The sequence below is a fragment of the Papaver somniferum genome, chromosome 3, assembly GCF_003573695.1.
Source record: "Papaver somniferum cultivar HN1 chromosome 3, ASM357369v1, whole genome shotgun sequence".
NCBI classification, from domain to species: domain Eukaryota; kingdom Viridiplantae; phylum Streptophyta; class Magnoliopsida; order Ranunculales; family Papaveraceae; genus Papaver; species Papaver somniferum.
The window spans coordinates 46,118,830-46,139,877 of record NC_039360.1 but is presented as its reverse complement, the minus strand read 5'-3'; the positions used below and the strand labels follow the sequence as shown (position 1 = coordinate 46,139,877).

The following is a 21,048-nucleotide window of genomic DNA, read 5'->3' as shown; positions in this document are numbered from 1 at the left end:
TTATCATTTACAGAGAGTAGTTCGGCTTATATGCACAAAATACTTCCAAGCCGAACATATATATTCGACACAAAACTATTATTATCGAATAAGCCGAATCCATATTTACGAATTAAAACAACTATTCGTCGCATAATGATTTCATAAAATGAGTCGAACCTCTACACTTGCAAAAATAATGAATTCTAACAACACATATTCGACTCAAAACAAATAGTATCGAATAAGCCGAATCTATACTTAGGAACTGTAACATATGTTCGGCGCATAATAATATCATCTGATACCCCGAGCCTATACACTTGAACAATCTATGAAATTCTACAAATACATGTTCAGCTCAAATCTAATTGTATCGAATAAGCCGATCCTAAATACCAGGATTCTATTTAACAAAGTTTGGCTCAAATCTCATCTAAACTTTTAATCCGAACTGTTCATATGCATTTTCAGAGTTCAATTTCAAGAACAGTTCCGCGCAAATCTGGGAATACTTTTAAGCCGAGCCCTACCCTGTAACCGTCGCAAAACCCTAATTTTTGACTATTAAACCTATTATACCAATCAAAAACATCAAATACAGGATGGGTTTGTAGAAACTTACTTTCTTATTCTCATTTCAGGTGTTGGTTATTCACTTTGTTCTTCCGGTTCGAATTGTGGTTGGATTTCACTTTGTTCTACATCTTCATCTTCACTTGGTGCTTCAATTGATCTATTAGAACGCGTTACAGTTTTACGACGACCCATTATATAGTAGAGTTTAATCGACGGTCAATTTCATGAATCAACGATTATCATTTTCACGACGATGCGATATGAAGTGAGGGAGGCAGAGGAGGGAAGGAAGAAGAAGACTAGAAGACTAGAAAACTGATTTAGTGTTTTTTGTATTAGGTTTTTGTATTAGGGTTAGGGATAGATTAGTAATTTATAATATTTAAGGGCATATAGGTAATTGAACTACCCATAGGGTACCCCTTATAAGGTCACCCAAGTTAGGACTATTGCTTTGTATGCCTAGAAAGATGTAAAAATTGACGTTTAATCCCAAATTAGTTGCGCTTTAGACACTCTAGTCCAGTGCCCTCAAGCCTAGTATTAGGATGTCCAAATTTACCAAATGTAGAACGAGTTAATCCTTTTTCAAACGATTCAGTCCAAAATGTATTTTTTAGATGACAAAAGTAACCCTCGTACAAAATCTACAGTAGTTTGTTCCTAGCTAATTCATTTCTTCTCTCTTCTCGTTCCTGAAAAGAATTAGGTTTCGTCGACGGAGAAACCTGAAAGAAAATCTCACCAAGTTTTGATGTAAATCAGCGGACTTTAAATTCGTAAATTGGGTCTAAAAAACGTAAATCGATTCAATCTCCATCTTCAAAACCAAAATCTATTAATGCCTGAATCCCACATCATCGATATTTGTTCTTGAAGAATTAGCTGAAACTGTGTGGAAGAGAGAAGAAATCACCAACAACAATTGCAAAAAAAATGTTTAGGAAGAACAATTACTGATAGAATCGATATTTTCTCTTCGTCTCCATTATCGATTAGGTTTTCTACTACTCCATCTTTGAGTCATCATTTTAATGGAAATGATTGTCGACAGATTTGTGAGATGACATATAAAGTAAGGTAAACGACGAGCATATCTTGTTGATATATTAGCTCTTGTAATTATTCCTTCCAATTTTGATTTTCTTTATATGATTTATTATTTCTTTTGTAGATTTTAGAGTTTGAGATTCGGTAGGTTTGGATACTTTAGTCCTTATGAAGATTAAATATTTGTGTTATTTGTGGTTAGGAAATTAGAGAAACAACCTTCAAGGAATTGAGATTTAGTTGATGAAGCTACACACAATAATTAGCGTCATTCTGAGGAAGGCAAGTGACATGATGATGATAAGTTCGATTTTATGGAGCTCCCTGTATCAACACCATATCTTTCAGCAATACTCAAATAGACCTTAATCTCGTACTCAAATTTGAAGGGTTAGTTCAATTCCTGACTAGTTCTTCTTGATTATAATGTTAAGAAATCGTCGTTGTATTTATCTATTTTTTTGTTGATTTCGATATTTTAGTATTAGAAATCTGGTTTTTCCCCTAATTGTTCTTCTTGATTGAAATTTTGTGATGTTTAGACATTGATTGAGAGGTCCAGCTTTGAAAACCCTTGGTTGTTATATTTTCAGGTTTTGATCTTACGGTTCACTTCTTATTTGTGTAATGCTAATAATATGTGTTATCATTTGCTATACAGGTAATTCGATATAAGCTCTCTAGTGATACCATCGAGTATGGCAATGCTAGTTCCTCTACATAAGTGATGGAGAAGTGGGTCTATGTTGATTATGTAAGAGCTCACACTCATGATGTCAGAGCCTTGACGATAACAGTTCCTAGAGACAGTAATGGTTTGTTCCACTGATACTCTGTTTCTCTTGTAATGTGTTGAATAGGGTGAAACTTTACCGATCAACAAAAAAAACAAAAGAATAAGGTGGAACTTTGACCTCCTTAATTCTTTAAGAGCCGTCAATTAATTCACCAACTTTTCCCCACATGATATTTGTCCTGCACCACAAAGAGTGTGCATGCAATTGGTGCATAATACACTCATTATTGATGCTTTTATGATATTATATCAGAACTCCAACTCCTTGTATGTTTCACTTGTTCACAAACTCTAAAAGGAGTGCAAGCACATTGTTGGCCAACTTCGTTGCTTATTCTCTTGTGCAAATAAAAGGCGATTCACCTGAAATGGTAGAGTACAATGGAATGAAAACTTTAATTAATGCTCTCGAGAAGGGTGTCGGGCATCTAAAAGGAAAATTGATATTTGGTTTCCAAGGTTTGTTTCAGCTAATTTTGATTTACTGATAAAACTTGGACTGTTCGCCAGATATACCTCTGAAGTCCAACTAAAATTATTTTGTTCCTGCACATATTTCTACGTGTTACCGGATTTGCAGATAGCATGTACAAAGAACTGGATTGTGGTGAGCTAGATGATGCTGGAACGGGAGGTATCAGTGAAAGTAAATTTCTAATCGATCACTGCGGAAGTAAAAATAGTGGCCTAACTGGGCTCTTCAAAGGTCTACACCTGTATAGTCCTCCAAATTTATGGATGATTGTCTTCATTTGTTAGTTTATGTGGCTACCTTTAATTGATTTCCAAAGGTTACTAATGTTTATTTTATGATTCAGGTGTTCTCTCCACATTCGAGATTTATAAAGTACGAGAATGCGATTCAAGGATCCTTATTCCTGGTGGCACTTCCCAAGTACGTCATTATAAAATTCCTTTATAAAACAGGTAGATGTCAAACTTTTGTCCAAGTTGATTGAGTTCGCACTGTTAATACCTTTCTTATGGATCCAAATATATGATTTGTTTCAATTTTTATGTTTTTATTTATGGTGACATTTATTATTTTTTATTTAAATGGGTAATTAGTTGGAGACATCTGATTTTTCCAATATACTTGAGGTGATTAAGGTTGATCTAAACACTTTGTAATTTTTATCCTTATTGTTTTCTTTTCTCTGAATTTTTAATGCACGCATGTTTGATTTTTAATGTGTACATAATTGTACACATGTTGCTTTTCAGTATGCACATATTTGTATACCGGTTGATGTTTATGTGCACATAGTTGTACACCAGTTGGTCGGTAATTTGTACATAATCATACAACTTTAAATCTTATTATTTTATTTGATGCTGAAAGGGGCTCTAGTATTATTTTTCGCATGGAACTTATTAGTCGGTCGGTTGGTTAATTATTGATGTTAATCATAAAGTGACGCAATGAGTTTTCATCCTCTTGTTCAGGTGGAGAATCATAGGAAAGCATCAAAGGTAGCATCAATAAAATTCGTTGTTGGAGCATTCCATTTTGGTGGAACTTCTTAGAGATATTTGAAGAATCCTTACGATACTCTTTTAGCTCTACCGTCTCAATACCAAATATTGTATTCTTATCATGTGCTCTGAAACTAGGATCTTAGTAATTAAATATTCTGAACTAACACGAGTTGTGAGAAAATAAGAAAATAAAACTACTGGAACCTGTATCATCTCATGTTAGATTCTCAAATGATTTTTTTGTTGTCATTTTCTAGTGATTCATTTTCACTTCCAGCTCATACATATATATATATATATTGTCAACTCACCTGAGATGCTCACCAATAATTACAAGGAAAGGTAGATACACGTTGCATGGAAGATTACTAAGGTTGGAATGTGTCTAGTCTCTATATTCTATATCTTGCGTGGTTCATTCTGTAGGCAGTACACTCTATCACTTAGGATGTCGAGTAGTAGATATCATTTTCGTTCTTTCTAACTTTCCTCTCAAATTGACATCTTGTCAGCATAAACAATCGATGTGCGTTGCGTATGTGTACATAATTGTACACATGCTGAATATTAATGTGTACATGATTATACACATTTATTGTCAATGTGCACATAGTTGTACACCTTTTTATTGTTAATGCCTACATAGTTGATACTGTCATCAGTAGTATTCATTATTAACAACAAATAATGCTTACTAGGGGTTGCCATATTCCAGCAGTATGTTTCGTTTTACCTTTTGGACATGATATCTTACAGCATAAGATACATGAGAAAATCATATTGTGGATAAGATTTGAAGTATCGAAGCTTCTCAAGAAGGAAAATACCAGTGTGGTTGTGATCAGGTTTTCGATGTCATCCGAAAACAAAACAGTCCATCCCAAATGTTGAAGCTGCTTGAACTGTTTGCAAGATGATGTTGAAATGGTTGTCAAAAATCTATGGAGGACACTTCTCTAGTAAAAATATTACAGGTATAAATGACCATGGCATGACATCCCCTGATCATTATTTCTTTCTTGTCCTTTTTTAATCATCCTGCTTGTTGTTCTTTCATTGAATATAGTTTGTCTAAAGATTATTCTTGATCCTAATAGTAGAAATTAATTGGTGTATTTTGTTGTACATCTGTTATATGGGTGCACATAAAAGTGTACTGTTTTTCTGTGCTTGTTACACGAGGTGTATACACTTGTACACCAGTTTTATGCAGTGTATTTTTATGTATGTTGTTTATTCTTTTTGGATTTCTTATTCGATGTACACACACATGATTGCAGTTTAATCTCTTTCCTGTCAAACAATCTTATAACAGAGCAATTTCCCTCATTAAGGATAAAATATTTGCTAGCATATTAATTATGGTTGATTCTTGATCATCTTGGTTTAGCTTTATAAGATTGTTGTGAATCATTGTGGCCCTTTATGTGTGCCCATACTTAATGAGTTGTTAAAACTGCAGTATACTATAAATCGGAGCATATTTATAGTCATTGTCGTCCTTTACGTATGCCTAATATTTATTGTTGTAATGATTTTGCAGGGTTTAGACGAGTTGCAGTGAGACATTATTGTTAAAAGGACCTTAGGCGAGAGAATATTCCGTTGATTTTAAAGCACAAGAATTTCTTCATTTGGTTAGTAACTTCATTTCGAACTTCAGTTGATTTTTGTAGGTGTATATAGTTGTACACCACAGTAATTCCTTAAAAAACTTGTGAAATGCCACGTGTACTATGTTTAACAGCAGTGGTTAGTAACTTCATTCCGAACTTCAGTTGATTTTTGTAGGTATACATAGTTGTACACCACAGTAATTCCTAAAAAAACTTGTGAAATGTCATGTGTACTCTGTTTAACAGCAGTGCACCAAAAGTAGCCCTCATTCACAAGAAGGACAAACCACATATTTATGTCAGATTTATAAATAGTGGCATGTATGCCTTTCTAAATTGTTAGTTACACAATACTTATTTGAATACACATACAAGGCAACAAACGTACTTGTCCAAGTAAGTAATTTGTTATAATCGTGAGTACCGGAAATAGTAGATTATTAGATTCAGGGGAGGCTGGACAATGTCTGCAAAAAGTTTATTTTAGGATAAAACATCTTCAATATCGGTAGAACCTTATTTTACTTTTGTTTCATATGATATCTAGCAAAATCATATGTACATTATTGTACACTGCAGTTGTTTTTGGTAATTGTTGATGTGCACATAGTTGTATACATGTTGGTCGATAATGTCCATGGGTATGGACTTGTACACATGTTTTTGGTACACATGTACTCTTGTTATTTGTTACTGTGCGCATGTTGATTCTTTTTATTGTTTATTTGTAGGGACTCATAAGCTCAAAATGATAGAGAGACCAAGCCTATCACAAGGTTTGTGGAAGTTGATGGTTCAAATCCATTTGAAATTCCATTTTATGTACGAAGTGGTGCATCTTGTCTTGTATTAGGATTTTCTTGTTTTTTGTAGATAGGTACATGTTTGCACCAATGTAAATTAAGATTTTAAAAAAATGAGAATAATATAGTCAAATGGGTACTCTTTTTCTAGCTCCGGAAAGAGCTTTCCGAATTTATAAAGTTTGCGAATTTTGGACACACGGTTTGAAAGATAAATTGTTTTTAATTTTTTTTATATTGTTTAAAATTGCTGAAATCATCATGAGTCACTTTGGACTGAATTGTAAATTTTTGGACCAAATTGTAAATCAGGAAGGATATATGTGTATTTTCCATATTTTAAATAACTTTTGGACTAAATTGTACCTAGTTAATTCGGGAGGGACTAATCCATATTTTTTAACGCGTTTTTGGACTAAACCGTTTTTTTCCCTAGAAAGATTTAGGTATGCCCAAAATCAGGGTTCAAACCAATTAGGAGTATTTTTTTTTTGATCGGTACCTAAACCAATTATTACATGCGGCCTAGTTGGTATCTCTGAATATTGCTACAATACTTGGGGTCCGTCTTACTTAACTGGACTTCTAAGGTTTTACCTAGAGATTCTAGAGCACTATGGGACAAGATACTATGAATGACCGTCTGCCTAAGGCTGATAGCTACCTCCATGACAAAAGAAAGGGTCGTTGGCCGGTGCTATCTGCCGTTCCTTACCAGTTGTTGAGAGAGACTATCCTCCATTTCTCTTTCCGTCTGGGTTTCAAAAGTGTGCAAAAATGATAGATCTTGAAAGAGGATTGCGTTGTCGCCACTAGTTGGATTAGACCGACTTTGAAGAACTCTATTCAAATTTGATTCTGGTTCTCCAACTTTGGGTCACAGGGGTTCAAACTCTTTGCTAACCACGTATTGTGGTGTTTCCATCCATTATCCATCATGTAATGACCTAATCAACAATTATGGAAGCAAGTATTATTTAGCGCAAGTCTTATAGTGGAATCCAAGCTATTGCAAGTGTGGAAAAACTGGGGAATGTCAAGTCTAGCAATTCTTATGGGGAATCCAAGCTATTTCAAGTGTGCAAAAACTGTGGAATGTCAAGTCTAGTGGCTTCCAAGTTGGAATCTTCCACAAAAAATCCAAGCAGTGTTCCATGGTTTTGTGGGAAATCCCGTGGAATCCATGGGAACGGTAATCAGATTAGCGTGAAACGCTATTCAGAACAGCGCATTAGAAGACAGGAAACGACGATCAGAAATGCGCTCAACGCTAATCTGAACGTTTTTTTTTCTATCCGTAGATTGAAAACGAGGCCTTGAAAATTTAATGGCTGAGAAAAAAGCGTTAATCTTAATAGCGCTCAACGCTATTCTGAATAGCGTTTTTTTAGCGCTATTCTGATTAGCGTAAAACGCTATTTTGATTAGCGTTTCTGAATGCTGAGGTAGCGTGGAAGATGGAACTCTTCCACCATAAGACTCGCTCTCACCAACTACAAGTATCTGAACTAAAGAGAATCCGAAGCATCAACATCCAATCACGACAGAATAGCATCTTCAAGACGTGATTAGTTAATGTATTCCGAAAGCATAAATATATTAACAAGACTGAACTTGTTCTACACTTAACAGATAAGATGACTGCAGCAGTTTTGATCCTCCTGCAAGTTGGAGTTGCCAATCCCTAGTGTTCATCCTAAGAATTACCTAATATTTGATCTGCACCTCCGAATTTGTTGGTCCACTTTCTGTAGTTTCCCGGTATCTATATACCTTTCCACCACTGAAGCTTGCTATTCAATTCAATCCAGTTTTTTATTCAAAACAAACTTCTTACTCTGTAGTTAAGCATCATGGAGAGTCGTGCTTACACAAAACAAATGCCCTACCAACCTTCTCCACCCATTCACATCACTGACATCAGTATATTCATAAATGCAAATGATCAGGGCCGTGGCAGGCTGGCAGCAGATAGGTACCTCCAGCAATTGGTCTAAAATCGGGGCCAACTGATATTCAAATGGTGGTTCCAGACCTTGTTATGCAGGGACCTATTATTATTATCTAAATACAGCCGAGTCAATGATAACAAAGTAGAGCCTGGAAACAACATTGAGAAGCAATCGTACAATCATTGGACTATAAATGCAGTAGAACTCAAATAAGTCCACTCCAAGTTTGTAGAAAGTGCACCCAAAAATTCCTACATCACATCAGAGCAAATTTTAAGGAAATTTCTCTGTGAATATTTATGACCAAAGACAACTTTAATCTTGAAAAACAATCCCTCCTAACCATAATCACAAATTTCTCCCTTCAGATACAAGCCCCTAAAACTCAGCTTGAATCCAAGTTAGGGGAAGGTACTGTAGAAGCTACATTTCTATGTTAAGAATATCGGAAATGCTAATATGAACATGAGCTAACACTGATAAGATTACGGGCGTTACAACAAGGTCATGGAGACAAGGATAGACAATAGCCTTATATGAAGATCAGAAAGCAAAACATCAACAGAAAAGATCAGAAAGCCAAACATCAACAGAAAAGTTGTTATCTGACACATGAGATATGATATAAGTTATATAACCAACAGGTATCTACAAGATTGAACACGCAAAGAGACGTCGTACAATAGTGAATCAAACATTAACAATCCAGGTATAATTATACATGATCTCAAGTATTCCACAGAATCGAGCTAAAATTGTTTGATGTATGTTCTATCTAAAAGTGATTCAGACTTTCCTACGACCTAAAATACTTCATTCGGCTAACTAAAATCCATGAGAACCGAACCTGGTCATTGCACGTTTCCATCTCTACTCATGCTTCTGGCGATCTCGGGAAAGATCTTCAGTTTCAGTTGGAGTGGGCTGTTGCTGCTTGATACTTGCTTTAGCTTCGGCAAGAAAAGCAGGATCAGGCTCGTGCTTATTGGAGGGCTCTTTCATCGCCATATAAATATAGAATGCAATTACAATATTGACAGAGATAACAGCAAGCAATCCGCTCAAAATCGTTAAGGAATGAGAAGACAATTGATTTGACCCTGTTGGACAGTGAAATTACAAAACAAAATCAGATCAGAAACAGCTTTTATAACCTGATTATTAATTACATTGAAAATTTCGCCTAATTAAAGAATCAATTTGAATAAGAGAATGGATATGGAAAAAAAGGATTACCAGGAAATAAGTTGTTGTTAAAACCATATAGAATCACGATTGGAGCTATCCACATAAGCATTGATGTGGTGAAGAACTTCCTCACAACATCTTCCATGGATTCCCCCTACAGAGAGAAAGAGAGAGTGTATGTTACAGGGCGGGAGTTGAGACTTGAGAGGAGAAAGGGGGAAACTGTGAGTGACAAACACCGTCTCTTACAGAAAATAATAAGAGATCTGAAAGGGTGTTTTTAGGTTCTCACTGAAGTAGAAGAAGTACTATCCAGAAGCAACTTCTAGAAGTTGTTTTTTACGACTTCTTTACTTATAAGTGCCAGTCTTTGGCCAAACTAACTTTTCGGTGTTTTTAACTTAACAGAAGCACTTTCCAAACACAACACATACATAATAGCATCAAGTGTCAAACTGTGTACTCCAAAAAAATTTAACTGTACCATAATATGATATAACCTTCAGTTTACAAGTTACAACAATATGAACAACAGCCAATTTCTCAAAAAATCAGCAATCAGAAGCAGTTGAGAGTTGGCTGGTGCTCTTAATCCAAGTAGTTCTGCATTGAAGTATTAAGACGACTATTGCAATATAACTCGTATTAAGAGTTGTCAATGTACACAAACCATGGAAACCATTGAAGTTGAACATTCATATCAAGAATTACCTAAAACTGTGATCTTCAGCTTCTATACTGTTAATTTGTCAACTCATATATTCAGTGGTTTCAATAAATCTTGAGAACTTTCCTACGATGCTCTAAATGCTTTTTGCTGTTTAAGTAAATCCAGCTTTGTTATAAAACAATCTTATCACTATGTTGTTAGAGCATCCGGAAGAGTTGTCGGTGCTCCAAGAATCTTACCACCCACATCAGGGAAGTTTTCATATTCAGGCAGCGGTTTGACTTTCCCATCTTTACAAACTTTTACCGGATATCTCATCAAATGTCCCTTCATTTCTTCGTTCTTGGTTGACACATACAACTTCCAGTTTTCTTCTGCTAACTCGTTAACACGCTTAACACATTCAGGCGTCTGTGGTTCACGGAATGAGTCTTCAAGGGTTCCAAGGTGCTCAGCCCAGAGAGACATCCTATAACCATACACCTGAAAACACCATGGTGCTACAATGAGTTACTGAACCAAAAATCAAGACTCATAAAAGACATTTTTGTAACCCCACATATTTTTACATCAAGGTTATTACTTGGGATGCTGAACCTAGAGCTAACTATTTGAGGCACAAGAACTGACTCCACATTATGAGCATATATAGGAAAAGCACAGTACTGGTGCACCATTGCCGTATGCAGATAAAACATGGGTTTATGAAAGAGGTTTAAATTGATCATAACTTTAAATTATCAATGCTATTGAGACTTATCCACATAAAGCTCATCCATTCTGTGTTTGAGCTTGGGTTTGATTCTTTTGTTTCTCCCACTTTCTATGTTTTTCCAAATATAAACAGTCACTAGTACACTTACGCGTTAAACCATTTACATGAATCACAGTGATGGAATTTGTTTTGAAATGCAATAATTAGGAAACCTCGAAACAAACTTGATATTGCGTAAAAGAATCTTTAGTTTTCAAGAAGTTCTCAACTAACAAATGCAATGTAATTTATCAAGAAAATAAATTGCAATTTCTTAGGGGGTTCATGTTCAAACCTGGCCATGTGGATGATTTTTCTTTCCTCCCCACTTGTAATGGGGTTGGTAAGCTCCCATCGCTATTTCCGTGTCCCTTGAACCATCCAAAGATCTCTGATTAATATTTGCAGACCCCATTATTACATACTCATCATCCACTATCATCCCTTTGGCATGAACATAGATCATAAATCTACCAAACTTATTAGCCAGCTTCTGTAAAAGAAACATAAAAAAGTGTAAATTAAGCACAGTTGCAAACTGCAACAGGGTGAAACTATGGTTAAATCAATCTTGCTTTCACATTTTTAAAACTATGGTGATATTATGAGACCAATTATAATGGTAAAGGCCTTTAAGAAGGCGAGATTAGTTACAATCCTGAAATCACTAGAGAAACGAAAAATTTGAGCTATTTTTCCTTTTGTTTCCTGAAATTTAGAACTCATGCACATTTCATCAACTCAGCGTGTTTTTTTCTAGGTCATACCAATGCATCGGATTGCTGACTATGCTGCAATGAGCTTTCTCCTGAACCGGCTTCACGCTTACCGAGGCAATACAAATTCAAGTAATCCTGTGGATGCTTTTCATTAGAAAGACCTGCTCTATCAAGTGCTTGTGCGATAATCCTGTACATCATATCCATTGTTTGACCCTGCAAGAATGTAATATTTGCTTTAGCTTGACCTCATAAAAATCTCATCAACATTCCTACACCCCGCATCTGTCTGTTTAGAGGTAAGACTGATTATTCTTTACAGCCATCCAAGAATACGAATCAAAACTCAAAATTTTCCGAAAAACTTAACAGATAATGTAATAAAATGCATCTGTGATGGACTGAAACAGAGCTGAGGAACGTCCAAAAGGAACATTGTATCAGTAATCAGTCTCAAATGTAAACAAGGTAAATGTAGGTTCACCTGCCAAAAAAGGATTTCCTGCACAGACGCGCTAGTTGGGACACCTTCAGGCCACATTGGGATTACTACATACACTGCAAAATGTTCATTTGCAATGATTTTGCTAGCAATCTTCAAAGCTAATTCCATGGGCACCAAATTATCCGCTCCTGCGTAAGTTGATCATTTCATTTAGTCCACACTGAAAAAAAAAGAAAAAGAAAAAAAGAAAATTCCAAGTCCTGCTCTAACGAATGAATACAGATATGACATATGTGAATTTACTTCACAGTTCTTACAGATCATCAAGATGATAAGCAAAATTCTTTATGAGAAACTGAATTGCTAGTAAGGTAATCAAAGATGTCGCAGAAACAAGTCTTATTGCAAATATGTCATAACAAAATGCGACATGAACATATTTATCTTAAATTAACCTGCATTTTTGTACGATGGCCAATAATAAGACGATCCGACGAAATACTGGTTCTCAATGTATATAAAGTGTTGAGCCGATCTTATTGCCTTTACATATGCAGTGTGTATACTCTTGTCTATTTTCAAGTTCTTTTCACAGACGAGACTCTGCACAAGAACAGATAAGTAACTGCCAGCTCTGCCAATAAACTGTGAAGAAATGAGCCATGTAAGAGCTATCTGTTCAAACCTGTGTTTCTGCTTCCTTAACAAGTTTTGGGAAGCCCTTGACTGATCCAGAATCAATTGATCGAAACACCTGTAAAAGCATGTCTCCAGAGGTCAACTTTCATCTATGTCTTTTTCCTCCTTTTCTTTTTGGATTCCTTTCTTTTTTTTCTTTTTTTTTGTAATTTAATGGTGAGATAAGAAAAGGAAGTGCAAACAAAGAGATTCACAAATATATTTTCTTTACTACCTGCACGTGCCAATTTTCAGCATCGTCTTCCTCGGAAACACGCACATTATGATCATCATCAGGTTTAGGAGTAAGTATCCATGAAATCCGGTCAAGCTTTAATAATGGATCATCGTGCCAGTGTGCAACTTTCTTGAATCCGAAATCTCTCCATTTTGTGGCTTTTCTCCACCTTTGCTCAAAATTTGTCAAAATGTCATAAGCAGCAGGGCCCTCAATTTTGCAGTGTAAATCATGCCATGGTTGTCTTGGGCCGCCCCGACTCTGTACATATTTATCAATATCAAAATAAAAGGAAAATTGGTGAAACTGCAAAAACTCTAGGACAGGACAAGCGGATTGTTCGAAACAGTGCACTGAGATTATTTGTCCACAGTGATAAAACAGGTTAGCACCACAAAGTTACTAAAACAAAGATACCCACCCATCACATGTGGATTGGTAGAAGTCTCACAGCAAGAAAATTTGTGTGTCCTGTTAAAACATATAAATTGCTAATTGCCGTGGAAGTATAATCACTTACAGAAAATGTAGGATTGTGATAATCGTTTTCAAAGACGGTGTCAATATCGCGAAAGAGGCGATGTTGTGGGGTGTCATATCTTCCATCACAAAGATCCAATCCACCAACGAAAGCAGATATTTTTCGGTTATTTCCAGGAGCTTGGGTGTCGAGAATAACACACTTCTGATGGTGGGTAAATAATGTTCCTACAACCTATGTTGAAAGATTTACTCAAAGAAATATCAGTAAATGTGCATGTAAATACAAATAATAAATACCAAATGGAAGTACTCCTTGCTTCTTAAATATATGGAAAAGAGTGGTGATTTAGTACCTGCTGTTTAAAGATACTAAGCTTATTGCTGGCATAACGTGGCGACAACACACAATGGACATTTGAATGTCTGAAAAACTTTCTAGTTTCTTCATCATGAGTTTGCATTACTCCATCCTGCAATCAGATCTATGCTTAGTTTAGTCTTGTATTTAACCACAGGGACAAGTACAAAAGGGTAGTTGAAATTTGACTTCATTGCAGAACTTCTTGGAGTTTAAGATGGTCAATTTTCTTAATTGGTTCTGATTCATGTCTTACAAGGGAACATTAATGTGAATTTTACAGAAACATCTTTATCCTTATGATCCATAACAAGATAAATACTTATGGAGAAAGGTAAATTGAAGCAAAATAATAGCCTACAGAACTTAGTGCATGGGAACGGCATAACGTCCATATGACTTTGGCTCGACAAGAAAACCTTGAAACTTAACCATTGAAAATCAACTTATGACAACCATGTCGGGTAAAGTCTGAATGATTAACCAAAAAAATTCTCTATAAAATAACCATATCAGTTAATAAAGAACCAACTACATAGAGTAAAAACATTGGTTATCCAGTGCACACACCTGGGGTTACCTTGAAGGCAAAACTTAAAAGACAAATTTAACAAAAATGAAGGAAGGAAGGATGATGGATGGATGGATGGATGGATGGATGGATGGATGGATGGAGAGAGAGAGAGAGAGAGAGACAGACAGACAGATAGATAGCTTACTGTTTTCAATAGAAGTTTATCATGTGAAGTTTTGTCCTCCCAAATAAGCATCATAACACGGACACCTTCTTGTGACTTGTACTTCAAAAGTTCACCAAGGGTTAGTTCTCCTCCATTCGGCAAAGGTTTTGTGGGCTCCCTTACAATTTTGACACGATGATATACCGACCAACCAACAATGTAGATCAAATGGTGTGCTTCCAAAATGGCATGACATATATCTTCCCAACACTGACCTTGCCTGAAAACCTTTCCACCGTCTAATGGGATTTCAGGTAACATATTTTCCGGTACATGAGCATCTTGATAAAGAGTCAACTGTCCACCTTTTCGAAGTGGAAAATATGTGTTAGGAACACCCAAGTAATCAGCCCCAGCACCAACACCATCTCTGTACAGTGGGTTGTCTTTAATAGCCTTGAATTGCAAAGAAAAGCGTAACTCAGGGTAAGGTTTCAACGGGTTATTGTAAGAACCCACAATAGGCAACCATCCACTAATTTCTGTTCCAGTAAGAATCTTCTATACCGCTATATCCACCAGTCCTATAAGTTGAGCACCAAGAACATCATTGTCCTTCACTTGAAACTCAATTTTAGCTATTGGATGAGCTACCGGTATGCAAAAATGCTCGTCTCAAAGTGGGTTCTCGGAGTTGGAAATCACTCTAGTTCGAGCAACTGTTGCCCCTGCTAAGCACACCGATACATAAGGGTTGCTGGTAATAATTTTATGTGTCTTATTACGAATGCCAGTTTTTCTTTTGATTGGAGATGTAAAAGAGCTAAACATGGTAAAACATCTTCTCATCCTTTCCGTAGTTAAATCCATATTCGGTAAACATTTTGCTTCATAAATCCACAAATCCAAATCTCCATGCAAAAACATAAACTTCTGAGCAACCTCATTTCCTTTTCCTGCACTTTCTTGTGAACTTATTGAGCCACCAGCCATTGGGACCAACCAAAAGCTGAGACACCGCAAAAACACAGAAACACATCTAGGCCATAGCCATCAATCAAAATCAACAAATCAACGAGGCCACCTCGAACAAATGTAACCGTTTAATTACAGTGTTCTTCTGAATCTACACACTAATGCCGAAACTCAATTACGTTGTGTCGTGACTCCCAAACAAGCTAATCAAATCAAACCTATAGCAACCTCAATCAGAATTCACATTCTTAAAGCAGACGAAAGCATAACATTTTACCACACAATCTCCATAGATGCAAAAATGTCATTAACAAATCAAGAAGCTGTACGTTTTTACATATATCTTAACTTAAAATCCGATTTACAGACCCTGAAATTGAGTCCAGATTAAAGAAAGTAAGTTATTTCATAAAATCAGAACTTAATTGATTTGAAAAAAACTGACAAAAATGTTATTATTGCATACCTCGTAATGTGAATACCAGATAAACACTATAACCAAACAAGACCTAAACTTTGTTTTTCTTCTGTTTCTGTTGATACGAAGAAGGATATAAACCAGAATGGATGGAGAGAAAAGATCGGGAAGAAAATGGTTGAGGATGAGAGAATGAAACGATTAATTCGCCAAATTTAGCGTGGGAATGTCATGTCGACTGGCCGTCTACAGAAAGCTTTTGTGAATAGTTCCGGGTTTACTTATGCGGAAATGTTTGTTACCTAATTATGACCCAAAATCTTCTCATAGGCTAGAGCATGTTTGGACATCAGAAGTAGAAATGTAATCAATTTTAAAAGTCAGAAACGGAAATATTTTGCTATGTTAGGCCTATTCCTATGCACATGCCAAAATTTGGTATCTGGCATATATGTATCCATTATGGGTATGCCAAACTGGTATGCCAATATGCCAGGACTGGCATATAGGCATACGAGACAGAGTTTCCATCGAGCGACAGAAACTCCATCGCTCGATGGTCAAACAATCGCTCGACAGTTAGAGAAGCGCCAGCAATAGTCATGATGTCGCTCGGTGGTATTATTATCATTGATTTGTTCATCATCCAACGGCTGCAATTTTTCATGATTATAATCAATGAAAATATTATGATAAACACCCGATGGTATATAGATTTGAGAAAATATTTTTCATGATTATCACAATTTAAGAAAATATTTTTGTAATTCGATGTTGGGGTTCCAAGGGATATAGATTTGAGATAATTATGTTGAGATGTAAAACTAGTTTTATTTAAAAGATAGTTTTCATTAATTAAAATAAAAAGATTACATTTGAAATAATTAAAAGATACTAAACTATGCAAACAAATTATTGATTTCCTTGACCGTTTCTTTCTTGACCAAAGACACAATTACCCATATTTTCTGGATCAATGGTACTGTTCAACATTTCAGTTATCGAGCCTGGTTCGGTTTGAGACAGACTTGGCTCGGTTTGAGACTGACTTGGTGGTTGAGTCTCATCAGAATCACCAAAACCTTGGAAATTAATAGGCTTCAAGGGTACACGATAACAATCTTGAAATGCGTGTTGTTAATATGGTGGAGGATTTTGCTGATATAACTGAAATGCCGATGAGCTTGAGGCAATTGGGGTAAACAAATTTCGCTTGCCTAATAAATTCTAAGTTCACACCACCTCCAGGAGTCATTATGTCCATCTGTACAACCGGATGTGCCGGAGTTGTATACATGCTTATGTCTTCAACAACTCTACGTTCTACTTGAGTATCAAAACTAGGTTTGGAGTAGAACTTTCTGGTCTCTCCTGCATACGACGTTTCAGCCTTCTTTCACTTCCACGACTTTGATGACTTCCAGTTGGACTCATTCCTCTACCACCTCTACCAGTGGGACTCATTCCCCTACCACCGGGACTCATTCCCCTAGTACTACCTGAACTATCATAACCTCCAAATCCTGGACTTATGTCAAGTATCAACTCATCCCTCTGTCTTTGCAACTCCTCAAAGTGGAATCTCTGAAATCCCTGAACAAAAGCATCAAAATCGTTACACCGATTCTGATACTCCACCGGTGTGGCATTGATCCCCCAGTATGGATTACTCCGATCAGGTGCACTGGAATTAATTGGATAAGTAACAACCGATCTCCAGATGTGGAGGATATAGTCTGTACCTCCCAAGAAAATGGTGGCATAATTGATGATGAACTTTGAGAAGGATATGCACATGCGTCGCCCGTCTCTGATGGAGGTTGGGAATGAAGATAGTCATCAGCAAGTGGCATCCTACCTAAAGCTGGGAAATCAAATCGACCCAAACTTTGTGGTTGCATAGCAATATTGGACTTGTAATAATGTCAAACCAAAATATGTAATCATTCATATACATTGGCTCCTGAATCAATTGATCAACTTCTTTCCAATGATGACCTTCCCTTAACAATTTGAAGTAGTCATCTGCAGAAATCTCAGAATTAGGGTAGGGGTTGACGGATATAACTGATCTTCTTTGCAACTGAAGAAGTTGTCTTTCACCATAATACCAAACACCCTTTTGAGAAATAGGGTTGTATAACACGATCCTTGTAAGGCTTAGCTGTAACATTCCCTGAGCTTGTTCTTCTTCGAACTCAGGTATTCCTTCATATGGCTGGGAGACAAAGTTATTGCTTGTTCTACTTAACTGCTGAATCTTATGAATAAAAGTGGTATGTTGACCATCTTCAATCTGTTGAGGTTCCCAATTCTAGAATCGTACTTCCTTATGATCGGAAAAACATTGGTATGATTCCTAAGAGAAGGTTCCGCTACACGGAACCATGTATACCACCAATACTGCAAATAATAACATTATTGGTTATTATTTTCAATGTGAAAATAACAAACAAATATTTAGAAAAATATTGGTTCTTGCCTCCAGAACGCCCCAAAAAGCATTGAAACTATCTTTGAAACACGTCGAGTTTACACCAAGTTGCATGTAAATCTCTGATAACATAGGAGACCCCCAATCATATGTTGGTGCTTGCTCTAAGTCTTCTAATGCTTCGAGAAAACCAATTAAGACCACTAAGCTAGCATTTGGAAATAGACATTGGCCTAGTGTCCATAAGATAAACACCCTTTTGAGCTCCTCATAATGGGCAGGGAACAAATATTGATTACCAACACTCTCGTTCTCTTCCATATTCCTAGCATAACGTTGTAAAAAACTTTTCAACCTAACCACTTTTAACCCTCCTGCTTTTATTTGTCTATGTGCTGGATTTCCTTCTAATTCACTAGAGTATAAGGAAAGTCTTTGTTTTCATTTGTCTTCTGCCAACCAGTTTAGTGTGTTATATGGAAGTAAGGTTCCCTTACATTGAATTCCAGTTAATATGTACAAATCTAGCGGGGAAACTCCTATTAACAATAATTATTCATAATTAGGGTTTGTTGATTTTTATAAAACTAAATACATAATCTAAAAAAGAAATTACTGGAAAAAACTAACTTACCGCATTCAAAGTCCTTGAAAAGGAACGTGTTTGTAGTTTTCCACCATCTTTCAAATATAACTTGAACTCCTTGAGTCCGGTGGTTTCTTGGGTTAATAAGATATATATGTCGCCAAGGATATCTTCTAACTCTCTCTTGAACAACTGGGGGAAGTAATTCATAAATCACTTTTAACTCGGTCCATCCACCTCTTAACGTTACCGAATTAACTCGCTCCGGATGATCAGATAGGTGACTGGGGAAAATACCTGCACCGGCTACTTGTCTAACATTATTAAACTCATAATCTGTATCCACAACAAAATTTATTCCACTGCTTGGGGCACTAGTACTTCCTTTGGTTTTTCTGTTTATTTTTATTCTCTCCATTTTTGAAAAGGGAAGAAGAGTTGAGAAGGGAATAGAAGAGGAGAAGAGGAGAAGGGATTGTGAAGATTGAGATGGTGTTGCTGCGGAAGTTATAGGCGATAGAATACTAAGCGCTGGCGATATTGTTTATATCGACAGCGAATTTGATAATATCGAACGGTATTGATTATATCACCAGCGATAAATACTTTAATCAATATCGTTCGGTAGAAATTCCAGCGCTAGTCGGTTTTCCCATAGTGGCGCAAATGGTTTAGCATGCCACCTGGCATGCCAAACACCATTTTTTTTCCATACCCATAGGAATAGGCCTTATAGAGCCTAGGGCTCATGGATGTGCTCGTTAGATGATTAGGGTTTTTCCTTACTATGTATATAAAGAACATTATATGCCTATGTAATATCTTTGCCACTTTTATCAATAAGAAGTTCTCCCTTTTACTTTTCCCAAATTATCAGTCCAAGATGTTGTCGAGCACGAGCTCTAACCCTGCTGTAAATAAAAAAAAACGGTTATCATCAAATCAGTTTCGGAAAAGCACGGTCGTCGGTGTGGATTTCGTACTTCTCTTTATTTCTGTTTTCAATCCCATCCTCAAAAGGTATACCTAAACTAATTTTTGTTTATTATTTTATGTTTATAAGTGTGATGTAATCCACTAGGAGTTGTCTGCCATGCCTTGAGAAGTGAAACCCTTTAAGTGCCATTTTATCTCTGTATTTGACGTTGTTGGGGTTATGTTCATTGATTATTAACTTTGACGGACCAAATTTTTTTAAGAATCATCAAGAAATTTGGTTTTTAAAAATCAATTTTGACCATTAAGAAATTTGGTCTTGGAAATCTAGTACTGGAATTAGTCATACTAATGTACATTACTCTTATCTTTTGTAGATGGATCCAATTCGACCTGAATTTGAACTTTTGGACTCAGCTGGACTTGAGTACCATCGTTGGATAGCTGATGTGGAGACTACTTTTGTGGCGAAATACTACACCGCTACCATCAAGCCTTCAACCGCTGCAAATGTTGTTCCAGCGACTGAAAAAGAAAAGGACAATGCCCTCATGTTCGTCAATAAGCATATTGACCCTAACTTACGATTAGGCTACCACCATATGAAAACACCAAAGGAGTTATGGGATGCTCTCGAAAGTCATTTCGGGAATATTCACGACTCTTTACTTCCACAACTACAAGTCCAATGGAATGAAATTTGCTTACTGGATTATGTCAAAGTGAATGATTTTCAAAAAGACATGATGCATCTACAAGCACGTCTGGATTTTTGTGGCACCAAACTAACTTGTTAGAGCACTGCTCTATCGAACTCACATGCATTGTTATCTCAAGTTTGTTTGTCAAGTTTAGTTGCCAAAACTATAAGTCTTGATTTCCAGTCTACTTATAGCTAAGTCTCGGATTAGGATAGTAAGTGTAGTTGAGCTTTAGACTTCACAGCGTTCATCGAATGAAGACGCTGAACTACTCGAGGGAACTTGTGAAACTTCATCAACAAAAGGTATATGGACACTTGAACACACCTATCACTCAAAAGTCTATCTACTTTATCTCTTATTTGAGACAAAAGTCGTATTGCTATATAGACTTCAATTATACACATTTGATATTTCGAGCCGAGTTTATCTCGCTTATATATTTCTCGAAATATGTGTTGGTAAGCTTTCGCTTTAACCAAGTTCATCTTTTATTCTTGACGAAAGTCAAAAGATGATCATGTGAAAATC

General features: G+C 36.3%; 3 protein-coding genes, 1 long non-coding RNA gene and 1 pseudogene across 6 annotated transcripts; 3 read left to right on the top strand and 2 right to left on the bottom strand.

The window, feature by feature from the left end:
• The first annotated feature begins 1,284 nt into the window (after nucleotides 1-1,284).
• On the top strand, nucleotides 1,285-2,423 carry LOC113361222. The gene is made up of 3 exons (XR_003365013.1): nucleotides 1,285-1,638; nucleotides 1,811-1,998; nucleotides 2,270-2,423. It is a non-coding gene; the product is annotated as an uncharacterized LOC113361222 (long non-coding RNA).
• A 334-nt stretch (nucleotides 2,424-2,757) lies between these two features.
• On the top strand, nucleotides 2,758-4,072 carry LOC113361221. Of its 2 annotated transcripts, none has more exons than XM_026604533.1 (4): nucleotides 2,758-2,863; nucleotides 2,985-3,110; nucleotides 3,223-3,299; nucleotides 3,851-4,072. In XM_026604533.1, exons 1-4 carry the CDS (start codon nucleotides 2,773-2,775, stop codon nucleotides 3,929-3,931), a joined length of 375 nt encoding a protein of 124 aa, XP_026460318.1. In that variant the 5' UTR covers nucleotides 2,758-2,772; the 3' UTR covers nucleotides 3,932-4,072. The 2 variants fall into 2 exon arrangements, with proteins under 2 accessions (XP_026460318.1, XP_026460319.1); XM_026604534.1 differs by having other exon boundaries at nucleotides 3,223-3,331.
• A 3,931-nt stretch (nucleotides 4,073-8,003) lies between these two features.
• On the bottom strand, nucleotides 8,004-9,751 carry LOC113356056. Of its 2 annotated transcripts, XM_026599069.1 has the most exons (3): nucleotides 9,491-9,751; nucleotides 9,102-9,354; nucleotides 8,004-8,505 (listed from the first exon to the last, which is right to left on the bottom strand). In XM_026599069.1, the coding sequence occupies exons 1-2, from the start codon at nucleotides 9,585-9,587 to the stop codon at nucleotides 9,125-9,127; spliced, it is 327 nt and encodes a 108-aa protein (XP_026454854.1). In that variant the 5' UTR covers nucleotides 9,588-9,751; the 3' UTR covers nucleotides 8,004-8,505; nucleotides 9,102-9,124. The 2 variants fall into 2 exon arrangements, with proteins under 2 accessions (XP_026454854.1, XP_026454853.1); XM_026599068.1 differs by lacking the exon at nucleotides 8,004-8,505 and having other exon boundaries at nucleotides 8,853-9,354; nucleotides 9,491-9,749.
• Nucleotides 9,752-9,902: 151 nt separating this feature from the next.
• Nucleotides 9,903-16,093, bottom strand: LOC113356055 (annotated as a pseudogene).
• A 4,100-nt stretch (nucleotides 16,094-20,193) lies between these two features.
• LOC113359391 lies at nucleotides 20,194-20,613 on the top strand. The gene has a single exon (XM_026603033.1). It carries the CDS (start codon nucleotides 20,194-20,196, stop codon nucleotides 20,611-20,613), a length of 420 nt encoding a protein of 139 aa, XP_026458818.1.
• Nucleotides 20,614-21,048: the final 435 nt, after the last annotated feature.

What these genes read in the sequence shown, in the direction of transcription:
- LOC113361221 (XM_026604533.1), top strand. Translation starts at nt 2,773, where the DNA reads ATGGTAGAGTACAATGGAATGAAAACTTTAATTAATGCTCTCGAGAAG. An exon ending in ATTGATATTTGGTTTCCAAG is followed by an intron (nt 2,864 to 2,984) that starts GTTTGTTTCAGC and finishes CCGGATTTGCAG; the next exon opens with ATAGCATGTACAAAGAACTG. An exon ending in TTCCTGGTGGCACTTCCCAA is followed by an intron (nt 3,300 to 3,850) that starts GTACGTCATTAT and finishes CCTCTTGTTCAG; the next exon opens with GTGGAGAATCATAGGAAAGC.
- LOC113356056 (XM_026599069.1), bottom strand. Translation starts at nt 9,587, where the DNA reads ATGGAAGATGTTGTGAGGAAGTTCTTCACCACATCAATGCTTATGTGG. An exon ending in TAACAACAACTTATTTCCTG is followed by an intron (nt 9,355 to 9,490) that starts GTAATCCTTTTT and finishes ACTGTCCAACAG; the next exon opens with GGTCAAATCAATTGTCTTCT.
- LOC113359391 (XM_026603033.1), top strand. Translation starts at nt 20,194, where the DNA reads ATGGATCCAATTCGACCTGAATTTGAACTTTTGGACTCAGCTGGACTT.